The sequence below is a fragment of the Prionailurus bengalensis genome, chromosome E1 (genome assembly GCF_016509475.1).
Source record: "Prionailurus bengalensis isolate Pbe53 chromosome E1, Fcat_Pben_1.1_paternal_pri, whole genome shotgun sequence".
NCBI classification, from domain to species: Eukaryota; Metazoa; Chordata; class Mammalia; order Carnivora; family Felidae; genus Prionailurus; species Prionailurus bengalensis.
This window is the reverse complement of record NC_057347.1, coordinates 22,484,771-22,496,956: the sequence shown is the minus strand read 5'-3', so window position 1 is coordinate 22,496,956 and position 12,186 is coordinate 22,484,771. Positions and strand designations below refer to the sequence as shown.

The window sequence follows — 12,186 nt, the reverse complement described above, 5'->3', positions numbered from 1 at the left end:
GTTTCAGCTCAGGTCATGATCTCATGGTTTCGTGAGTTTGAGCCCCACATTGGGCTCTGCACTAAGAGTGCAGAGCCTGCTTGAGATTTTCTCTCTCTCCCTCTCTCTCTGCCCCTCCCCTGTGTGCTCTCTCTCTCTCTCTCTCAAAAATAAATAAATGAACTTAAAAATTTTTTAAAAACCCAGATTTTAAAAACAGTACAATAAAGTGACAACGCAGTCTTCTGTGTTAGGTATTTTTTCACCTTTGAGAAATTGAGTCTTTCATGCTTACCATAATCAAAGCTACGATGACCTCTGTAATTTCAGACTCTCTCTTGCTTGTGGTGGAATGGCTGTGAATTCTCTTGAAGACCTCAGTATACATTGTTTGGGGCATGCTGGTCTTGTACATGAGTGTACATTAGTGAGTATATCTGTGGGCAGTGGTTATAAAGTGAAGAGTAAACTTTTTTTTTTTTTTTACATACTAAATCTTTTCATTCAGGCTTTACCTTTTGATATCTGAATAATCCCCAGGATGTATTTTACAATTTATCTTTCTAAATGTTTGTTAAGAGTTCAAATATAACTTAACTGCTTTTAGTGTCTATTTAGTTATGTTTGATGAGAAAAATTTGCAAGATTGGATTCTAATATTATAAACTAGGACTTCACTTCATAATGACATTAAATATTAGAGTTATATCTTCTTGGATTACCCTCTAGGGTGAAGAAAAGTTCACTTTTATCGAGGCCTGTGTTAACCCTCGTTCTGTCACCTTGTTGGTTAAAGGACCAAATAAACATACTCTCACACAAATCAAGGATGCTCTAAGGGATGGACTTCGTGCCATCAAAAATGCCATTGAAGATGGTAGGCTCTTTTTTATGATGGATGTGAACCTTATGTATTTTAAAAGTGGTACTAAATCTGTCATGGTACACACAGTATTTTAGAAGATATGACTGATTACTCTTCTTTATTTCACTTTGGACAATTTATAATTTGGATTGTGAAGATTTTTCCTTTGCATTATTTGTAGTGAGTTTGCTGCCCTTTTAATTAGCTTCTGTTTATGAAATGAAAAAGCACTTAATTTAATGCTATAGTATCTTTTTTTTGATACGTTATCTTAGTTTATTCAAATACCAGTGTGATTACACATGGTCCAAGAGGGCTCAAATAACAAACCAAATGTAAATAGATGTTAAAGATTGGTCTTCAAACATTATAGCCAATGATGCCGTGCTTGCCTATGATCTTACCGACATAAAACCACATCCACACCTCAGTGGCCTCCAAACCAGTCAGCGAGATTCCTTAACTGTGAACCTTTTGAAGCTACCAGTTTGAGTGCTTTTGGCTATTTTTTTCAAGCTCTGAATAGCTGTAGGGATCTCAGCAGGAATTGGAGGAGCCAGTTTAATTTGGCATAGCGCCAAAATGTGGCCAGTCGGGGCTTCAGGTAAGATGTGACCTTACCAGCACCAAATGCTGGTGTTCATTCACCAGCCCTGGGGCCTTCTCTGCAAGGTTATGGACAAACTAGGCCATAGTTCCAGGATGGAAAGACTGTTACCCCACACTATAATAAAGTTTTTTTATTTTTAGAAATTTATTTTTAAAACCATGAAAAGGATTTAATAGCTTAGAACTCATTCTGTTACCTTAGATGTAGTGTAATCTTAAGAATGATTAGGACAGGGGCGCCTGGGTGGCGCAGTTGGTTAAGCGTCCGACTTCAGCCAGGTCACGATCTCGCGGTCCGTGAGTTCGAGCCCCGCGTCAGGCTCTGGGCTGATGGCTCAGAGCCTGGAGCCTGTTTCCGATTCTGTGTCTCCCTCTCTCTCTGCCCCTCCCTCATTCATGCTCTGTCTGTCTCTGTCCCAAAAAATAAATAAACGTTGAAAAAAAAATTAAAAAAGAATGATTAGGACAGAATATTAGCATTTATTATTTATTGATAATTTATCAATTATCAATTATCAATTATCAATTATAATTGATAATTTATACCTTCTAAAAGGAGTTGAGGTAGATAATTCAATAAAAAACAGACATTTAAAATAGAACGATAAGCACATGGAAAATGCTCAACATAGTCATTGGGAAAATGAAAATGAAAGCCATAAAGAGATACCATTTCACAACTGTTAGGATGGCTATAAATCAAAAAACCTGGATGATAATAAATGTTGGCAAAGATGTGGAGAGATTGGAGCCTTCAACATTGCTGGTGGGAACTGTTGGAAAATAGCTGGGAGTTCCTTAACAAGTTAAACACAGAGACAGGGTGCCTGGGTGGCTCAGTTCGTTGGGTGACTGACCAGCTCAGGTCATGATCTCATGGTCCGTGGGTTCGAGCCCCGCGTCGGGCTCTGTGCTGACAGCTCAGAGCCTGGAGCCTGTTTTGTAGTCTGTGTCTCCCTCTCTCTCTGCCTCTCCCCTGCTTGCACTCTGTCTCTCAAAAATGAATAAACATTTAAAAATTTAAAAATTAGGGTCACCTGGGTGGCTTGGTCAGTTGGGTGTCCGACTTTGGCTCGGGTCATGATCTCACGGTTTGTGAGTTTGAGCCCGCGTTGGGCTCTGTGCTGACAGCTCAGAGCCTGGAGCCTGCTTCAGATTCTGTGTCTCCTTCTCTCTCTTCTCCTCCCCACCTTGTGTTCTATCAAAAATAAATAAACATTAAAAATTTTTTCTTTTTTCAAAGTTAAACACAGAGATACTATATGACCCAGCAAATCAACTCTTAGGTATACCATAATATACCTTTGATCAAAGTTTTCCAGCTACGTTTGTTGAAAAGACTCTTCTTTCACCAATGCGTTGCTTTTGCATCTTTGATGAAGACCATTTGTCCATATTTGTGTGGTTTTATTTCTGGGTTTTTATTCTGTTCCACTGATCTGTTTGTCTGGCTCAATATTAATATACTATCCTGATCACTGTAACTTTATAATAAGTCTTGAAATCAGCAATGTTAATCCTCTCATGTTGTTCTTTTCTAAGTTATTTTGGTTATTTAAAATCTTTTGCATTTCCATATGAATTTTAGAATCAGCTTGTCACTACTAAAAAGACTGCTGAGATTTTGATTAGAATTTCACTGAATCTGTGGGACATTTTGGGAATAATTGATATCTTGATATCTTAACAATATTGAGTCATGGTATATCTATTTATTTCAGCCTTCTTTTTTTAAAATAAGTTTATTTTTTTAAGTTTATTTATTTTGAGAGAGAGAGAGAGAGAGAGAGAGAGACACGTAGGGAGAGAGAGAGAGGTGGAGAGAATCCCAAGCAGGCTCCACATTGTTAGTACAGAGCTTGATGCGGGGCTGGATCCCACGAACCAGGAGATCATGACCTGAGCCAAAATCAAGAGTCAGACTCAACTGACTGAGCTCTCCAGGTGCCCCTATTTGGGCCTTCTTGATTCTGTCTCAGCAATATATATATATATATATATATATATATATATATACACACACACACACACATATGTATATGTATATGTGTGTATATATATATGTATATATATATATATTTTTTTTTTTTTTACCCCAGCAATATTTTGTGATTCTTCGTGGCATATATTTTTTTCAGATGTATCTATGTATTTCATGAATTTTGATCCTATTATACATGATGTTCTTAAAATTTCAATTTCTGATTAACATATAGATACTGCTTTTTGGTTACTGATCTTGAATTCTGCAACCTTGTTAAACTCACTTATTCTAGTAGCTTTCTTACAGATTTAATTGAGTTGTCTGTATAAATAATCATGTTGTCTGCTAATAAAGACCGTTTTACTTGTTTCTTTCCAATCTGGATATCTTTTATTTCCTTTTTCTCTTTATTTCATGGGCTAGAAGCTGCAATACACTGTTGAATGGAAATAGTGAGAGTGGGCATTCTTTCCTTGCTCCTGATAATGGGGGGAAAATATTCAGCCTTTCTCTATTATGTATGATATTTAGCTGTAGGGTTTTCATAGAAGCCCTCTGTCATATTGAGGAAGTTCCCCTCTCTTGCTGAGACTTTTTATCATGAATAGATGTTGGATTTTGTCAGTTGCTTTTCTGTTGATCTATTGAGATGATTACATGTTTTTTCTCTTTAAGTTTATTAATGTGGTAAATTACATTGATTTTCAAATGTTCAACCAAACTTACATTCTTGGGGTAAACCCTACTTACTTATGATGTATTATTTTCTTTAAAAATGGATTACAATTTTTAAAATTATTTTTTTAAATTGTGGATATAAGTATATAGTTTGTCATTTTAATCGTTTGTACGTATTACAGTTCAGTGGCAATAAATCCTTTCTTTCACACTGTTGTGTAGCCATCATGATCATGTATCCACAGAACATTTTCCATCTTAAGTACTGAAACTTTATACCCATTAAATAATAACTCTCCATTCCCCTCTCCTCCCAGCTCATGGAAGCCACTATTCTGCTTTCTGTCTCTATGAATTTGACTATTCTATGTACCTCATTTGAGTGGAATCATCCAGTATCTGTCTTTTTGGGCCGGCTTATTTCACTTAGCACGATGTCTTCAAGGTTCATCCTTGAATGATGTGTCAGAATTTCCTTGCTTCTTCGGGCTGAATAATACTGTATTGTATGTATAAACCACATTTTATTTATCTGTTTATCCAGTGATGGAAACTTAGATCACTTCATCTTTTGGGTATTGTAAGTAATGCTGCTATGTATTTCTATATATTATTGGACTTGATTTGCTAATATGCTGTTAAGAATTTTTTTAAGTTTTATTTATTTATTTTGAGAGAGAGAGGGAGAGAGTGCAAATGAGGGAAGGGCAGAGAGAGAGGTAGAGAGAGAATCCTAAGCAGGCTCCATGCCCAGCGTGGAGCCCAACGTAGGGCTAGATCTCATGAACTTTGAGATCATGACCTGGGTGGAAGTAGGACTCTTAACCAACTGAGCCACCCAGGCGCCTCTATGCTGTTAAGAATTTTTATATCTATGTTCATAAGGGGTACTTGTGTATTTTCTTTCTTGTAATGCCTTTATCTTTTTTGCTGTTAGAATAATGGTGACCTCATAGAATGAGTGGGAAAGTATTCTCTCCTCTTTAATTTTCTGAAAGTGTTGAAATCTTGTGTAGAATTGGTATTTATTTCTTAAATGTTTGGTAGAATTCACCAGTAAAGCTATCTGGGTCTGGAGTTTTCTTAATGGGAAAATTTTACTATGAATTCAATCTTTTTAATAGAGACAGGGGTATTCAGGTTATCTGTCTTTTTTGAGTTTGTGTCTTTCAAGAAATTTGTCCATTTCATCTGTTAAGATGATCAAACTACTGCCCATGAGCTAAATCCTGTTTGCTGCCTGGTTTTGGGAAATAAAGTTTTATTGGGGTACAGCTATACCCATTCATATATGTATTGTCTGTGGCTCTTTTTGTGCTATAGTGGCAGAGTTGATTAGTTAAAAAGAGATGGTGTGGTTCATAGAAACTGAAGTATTTATATCTGATCTTTTATAGAAAGTTTGCTAATCCCTTAACTTTTCAAATTTATTAGCATAAAATTGTTCATAATATTCCCTTACTATTATGCTTCTCATGTCTGTGGAATCTATAGTGATATTACCTTTTTCATTTCTGGCATTGTTTATTTTTTTTTGGACACTGTTCATTTTTATTTCATTGATTTCAACTCTATTTCTTTTTTCTGTTTATATTAGGTTTTATTTGCTCTTTTCTAGTTCTTAAGGTGAAAGCTGAGGTCATTGGTTTGAGACCCTTCTTTCTAGCATAGGTGTTTAGTGATATAAGTTTCTCTTCAGGTATTGCTTGAGTAGCATCCCACAAATTGTGATATGTTGTGTTTTCACAGAATGGGATCAGGGAGGTTTTCAAAGATACTGGCAATGTTCTGTTTCTTAAGCCAGGTGAGAAGTACATGAGTACATTTATTTGTGCATTTATTCTTTGTACTTTACACATATAAATATTCTTTTGTGTATATTCAATATTTCACAGGAACTTAAAAAAGTTTTTTAAAATTATGTTTTAATTCCAGTATAATTAACATACAGTGTTACACCACAGGGAACTTTTAACTTAAAAAAAAAATTTTTTTTTTAATGTTTATTTATTTTTGAGACAGAGGGAGACAGAGTGCGAGTGGGGGAGGGGCAGAGAGAGAGGGAGACACAGAATCTGAAACAGGCTCCAGGCTCTGAGCTGTCAGCACAGAGCCCAGTGTGGGGCTCGAACCCACAAACTGTGAGATCATGACCTGAGCCGAAGTCAGGCACTCAATAGAGTGAGCCACCCAGGCACCTCGGGAACTTTTAACTTTTTAAAAGTGTGAATGGGAAGCAAGGATGCAATCATTTTGTGGGTAGACAACTCTTTTGAACAGTTTTGTTGTACAGAGAAGCAGACGAAGGAGCTAGTAATTAAAAAATGATGTGGGATAGGGACACCTGGGTGGCTCAGTCATTTTAAGCATCCTACTCTTGATTCCGGCTCAGGTTATGATCTCACGGTTCATGGGTTCAAGCCCTGCATCGGGTTCTGTGCTGACAGCGCGGTGCCTGCTTGGGATTCTTTCTCTCCTTCTCTCTCTGCCCCTCTCCTGCTCACTCTCTCTCTCTCTCAAAATAGATAAACAAATATTAAAAAAAATGATGTGGGACAAAGGAGAGATTCTTCTTGTTTTGTTTTAAAGATGGGTGATTCCAAAACAAATTTGCTGATTCAAAGGAGAGTCATAAACTTTATAAAACCATACCAGCAGGTATAAAAGTCATATCCTGTTGTGAAAATTGATGTTTTTAAACAGAGCTTTTGCCTTAGAATAATGAAAACACCTATATTTTTTCCTTAGGTAGCAGTTTGGGTTTTGCTTCAGTATAGAAAACAAATACTTCATTAAGTCCCAAGAATTCCATACCAAAATGGTGGCCAAATCATCTTGGCCTAAATTTTTTTCAAATCGGATGTTACAATTTGTTACCTGTCCCTATACATGATAAATAATTACCTTTTGCATGTAGTCATAAAAGAATAAGATGAAGGTGGGAAGAATGTCTACTTTTACAAACAATTAAATAAACTGGTTGCAGCCAGTTGTCTGTACCATGCCTAATTTTTTAATGGTATGTAACTTCAGGATGCTTCATAAGACATCTAAGTAATCACTGAACTATGCAACTTACTTTATTTCTGTGTCTACTTAGGTATATTTTAGATGTAGGCCATATAATAGGTAATAGAACACACCTGAATAGCTAATTGCTTTTTTTCTCTATTTTTTTTTGTTTGTTTATTTTGTTTAATTATTTTTCCCTGTATGGAATGCCTTGCCAATCTTTTTTCCTCCAATAGGTTGTGTGGTTCCAGGAGCAGGTGCAGTTGAAGTGGCAATAGCTGAAGCTCTTGTTAATTACAAGCATAGTGTAAAAGGAAGAGCTCGTCTTGGAGTACAAGCTTTTGCTAATGCCTTACTCATTATTCCTAAGGTACAACTATCCTAATGGCTAAAGAACAACTGGTTAGATCTAAGGGTGTTGGATTACAAATTGCCCACATTATCTAACACCAGAGTAGAGAGAGTTTTAATTTGCATTTCCCCACACAGTTTTGTCTAAGATATTTTACAGCAAAAGCAGGGAAACTTTTGGGATAATAGCTCAGAATCCTTGTCAGAGTTTCCTGAAATCACTAAGTTACCCCCTTGCTAATCTCTGAGCTCCAAAAGTGGAAGTAAGTCCAGAAATTTCCTTCAAAAATGGTTTATGATTAATCATAATGAAAAAGTTTAGAACTTAAAATTTAACCAGACTTTTGCGTAGATTTTTGTTTTGTTGGTGGTATCCAAAGTATTAATTATTATTTTAAACTGTGGGAATGAGAACTCCAAATACTAGCATGCTTTTGTCATTTTCATTATAATTCCTGGAAAAGGAGAGATACCAGGTATTTTTTCCATGTGTTAACAAAGGAAACAGACTACATTCCTTTTCCTTTGCCTTAATCTGGTTGTGAACCACTTAGAAACACAGAAGACCATGTCAAAGATGTTATTACCATGAATTAAAAACATTAAGAACAATGCTAGCGGCGCGCCTGGGTGGCTCGGTCGGTTAAGTGTCTGACTTCGGCTCAGGTCATGATCTCATGGTCTGTGAGTTCGAGCCCCGCATCGGGCTCTGTGCTGACAGCTCAGAGCCTGGAGCCTGTTTCAGATTCTGTGTCTCCCTCTCTCTCTCTGCTCCTCCCCTGTTCACGCTCTGTCTCTCTCTGTCTCAAAAATAAATAAACATTAAAAAAATTTTTTTAAATAAAAAAATAAAAAAAAAGAACAATGCTAGCAAAGTCTCTTTGGTAATTGCTTTAAATTATTCACAATTTGTGGAATCTTTGAGAATCAGATATCTATTTTTCTCTTTCCCCAAAACAGCAAAGTCAGTTAAGTAATGATCCTGTAGTTGACACAAACTGGTAAGCCTGGTATACAGTGGTGGTTCCTTACTTATCAGCTGTTGGTTTTGTACTACTTGGAAATAAACCTGGTCTGGAGTGCTATTAGCTCCATTCCTGTTGTCACAGGTCATGACTCTCTTCATGTTGGTGAGGGACACAAGCATCCTGCAAATATGAAGGGTTCTTTTAAAAATTTTTTTTTTCAACGTTTATTTATTTTTTGGGACAGAGAGAGACAGAGCATGAATGGGGGAGGGGCAGAGAGAGAGGGAGACACAGAATCGGAAACAGGCTCCAGGCTCCGAGCCATCAGCCCAGAGCCTGACGCGGGGCTCGAACTCACGGACCGCGAGATCGTGACCTGGCTGAAGTCGGACGCTTAACCGACTGCGCCACCCAGGTGCCCCATGAAGGGTTCTTTTAGCAGGTATCTAGGAAAAGCTGGAAAATGTGTGGCTAGAGGGACGAAAAGAAGCCATACCATTCTACTTCTTTACTTTATCTATCTATCTATCTATCTATCTATCTATCTATCTATCTATTCTCTACACCCAATGTGAAGCTCTAACTCACAACCCAGAGATGGAGTTACACACTCTTCCAACTGAGCCAGCCAGGTGTCCCTCTTTCCATTTTTTAAGAGATCTTTTGCAAGGAGGGAAATTACTGTAGTGGGGTGGGGGTGGGGGTACTATAATGTCCTCAGAATTTAGTGTGATGTACATATGGAAAATGTTTAAGTAAATATAAAAACTGCTAGAGACATAAAATACTAATTTGTTTTAGATTAAGGACAGAATTCTTCAAGGGTACCTGGGTGGCTCAGTTGGTTAAGCATTAGACTCTTGATTTTGTCTCAGGCCATGATCTCACAGTTGTGAGATTGAGCCCTGAGTTGGGCTCTGTGCTGGGCATGGAACCTGCTTAAGATTCTTTATTTCCCTCCCCCTCTGCCCTTTGCCCGCTTGCTTGTGTGCATGCACTCTCTCTCAAAGAATGGAATTCTTTAAAAGGAGGGGATTATTGTATTATAAGTGTGTTTTCACAAGACTAGAGAGCAGTGCCTTATTTATTATCTTTGATATTCAAATATATGTGTGAAGGTATTTCATACATATATTTATTATTATTTTTATTCCTAAAGGTTCTTGCTCAGAATTCTGGTTATGACCTGCAGGAAACTCTAGTAAAAGTTCAGGCTGAACATTCAGAATCAAAACAACCTGTTGGCATAGACTTGAATACAGGTAAGAAAGTGAAGAAAAATTAGCTGCTCAGTAAAGAAAGAGGTTATACTCCAGTGACCCAGAAGTTTGCAATTTAAAAAGAGAGGGTGGTCAGGGTAGAGCTAATTGAGAATATGTCTGTAGAAAGAAATCAAAGGAAGTGACGAAGTAGCCATGTTGGGGAACTGGGGAAAGAATATCCTAGGCAGAGGGAACAGCCAGTGGAAAAGCCAGGGTTTGAAGTTTTTGAGGAGGAGGAAGGAGATGAGAGAAGTAATAGAAAGATCATGCAGGGACATGTGGGCCAGCCCAAGGACTTTGACTTTGACTGTAGTGAGATAGGGAGCAATTTTTAGTAGAGGTGGGACATGGCCTAATTATGTTTAAAAGGATCACTGTGGTTGTTCTGTGGAGAAAAGTCCACTGAACAGCTGGAAGGTTGAAATTGCCATTAACCTCATTGAAGAACTGTGGGTGCAGCAGGCTGTGTGGGGGGAGGTCAGCACTGAGTTTTGGCAAAGCTAAGTTTGAAGTGTCTTTGACTTTCAAGTGAAATAGACAATTGGAAGTATGAGTATGGAGCTCAAGAAATAATTCTGGGTTGGGGGCACTTGGGTGGCTCAGTTGGTTAAGCGCCGATTTCCGCTCAGGTCAAGATCTTCTGGTTCGTGAGTTCGAAGCCACCCTGGGCTCTGTGCTGACAGCCTGGAGCCCGGAGCCTGCTTCAGATTCTGGATCTCCCTCTATCTCTGCTCCTCCCCGCCTCGCACTCTGTGTGTGTGTGTGTGTGTCTCAAAAATCAATAATTAAAAGAAAAACTTAAAAAAAAAAAAAGAGGTCTGGATTGGAGATAAAAACTTGAGAGTTGCCAAAGTGCACATGGTTTAAATCAAGAAGACTGGATGAAATCACCTAAGGAGTGAGTGTAGAGAGAGAAGGAAAGAATCCAGGACTGAGCTTTTGGGTATTCCAAAATTAAGGGAAGAAGAGGAAAATCCAGGAAAGTCAACAGAAAAGGAGCCACTAACAAAAAAGAAAAAAGTCAGGCTGAACATGGTGGCCTGGGAGGCAAGTGAGAAAGAGTAGTGAGGAGGCCGTGTTAAATGTTGCTTATAGATGAGGCCTGAGAACTGGCCACTGGATTTGATTTGATACCATGGAGTTCATTGTGACCTGGACACTATAGTTTTGTTGGTACATTAAGTACTGTTAGAATATATAACCAGTATTAACAGAATATATCAAGATTGTATTGTTAACATTGTTTTTATTTGCAGGTGAGCCAATGTTAGCAGCTGATGCAGGAGTTTGGGATAACTATTGTGTGAAAAAACAACTTCTTCACTCTTGGTAAATTCATATTAATAAAAATAAAGACTTTTAGGGACATAATAACATTAAAACTTGTCTATTATTTTTACCACTCTATAGTAGAAAAATGGTTAAGTGTATGAAAAGGTGTGGTATCCAGTTACTAACACTAGCTTCCGTCATTTTTCAGTCCCTTTTCCATTTTAATTCTAGTAGTGTGATATATAAGAAATGTTTATCTTACTGTTTATTTGAGAGGGAAGGGAAAGAGGGAAATTAACTAAAATAGTACCACATGCATAGGGGGGAAAGGCAAATGATGTGCCAAAAATGAGCTCAGTTTTGCTACAATTTAAAATCAAACTTTTACTTTATCAGCAAAGGAGTTGAAATTACAATACAAGAGTTGATGTTTGTATTTATAATAGCTTTGTCTCATAAGATCTCATACCAACATCATTGATGAACAAAGTACTTTTAGTAGCTAAAGATTGCCGGGGGAAAAGATGGGAGTGGGTTGGTAGACTCTACTCACCCTATTATCTTTTTCCTCAGCACAGTGATTGCCACCAACATTCTCCTGGTTGATGAAATTATGCGAGCTGGTATGTCTTCTCTTAAAGGGTGATTGAGTTCAAAACCAACTCTTCTGGAAGCTGAGATTTAGTATACCTTATATCCAACTACCGTTATATACTGAGCCATTCTCAAGTTCTGTAAAATAAATCCAGTTTATATTTGTTGGTCTTAGCAGTCTCAATAATACTTCATCAAAGTATAAAGAATACAAGAAATATTTTCACAGTAAAGGAATAATAGTGAAAATATTTGTTCTTAAGAGTTCTAACATTTGGGGCACTTGGCTGGCTCAGAAGAGCATGTGACTCTTGATCTTGGGGTTGTGAGCTCGAGCTCCACATTGAGGGTAGAAATAACTTAAATAAGTATATATAAAAAAAAGATTTCTAACTTCTTACCCTTTATTGTATGTATAATATTATGAAATAGTAGAAATATGTATTTGGTCTTCATCCTCAGTTCCTGGCACAAGAGCTTTTAAAACTGTAATTTCCTGAGGAATAGGGGTGATAGGAGCTTTTTTTTTTTTTTTTTTGGTTATAGTATTTGGTCTTAGTTTCCACTTCCCAGCCTGGAGAGCTTCTTTTTTTTTTTTTTTATTAAAAAAAC

General features: G+C 37.3%; 1 protein-coding gene across 1 annotated transcript in view; it reads left to right on the top strand.

Moving 5' to 3' along the window:
- CCT6B (chaperonin containing TCP1 subunit 6B) overlaps positions 1 to 11,738 on the top strand; it is a 31,607-nt gene extending 19,869 nt beyond the window's left edge. Inside the window, exons 9-14 of the mRNA XM_043583698.1 lie at positions 310 to 406; positions 709 to 856; positions 7,364 to 7,497; positions 9,606 to 9,708; positions 10,965 to 11,037; positions 11,554 to 11,738. Of these exons, the coding sequence (XP_043439633.1) occupies positions 310 to 406; positions 709 to 856; positions 7,364 to 7,497; positions 9,606 to 9,708; positions 10,965 to 11,037; positions 11,554 to 11,626 (628 nt within the window). The 3' untranslated portion in view covers positions 11,627 to 11,738. The remainder of the gene's footprint in view (positions 1 to 309; positions 407 to 708; positions 857 to 7,363; positions 7,498 to 9,605; positions 9,709 to 10,964; positions 11,038 to 11,553) is intronic.
- The last annotated feature ends 448 nt before the right edge of the window (positions 11,739 to 12,186 follow it).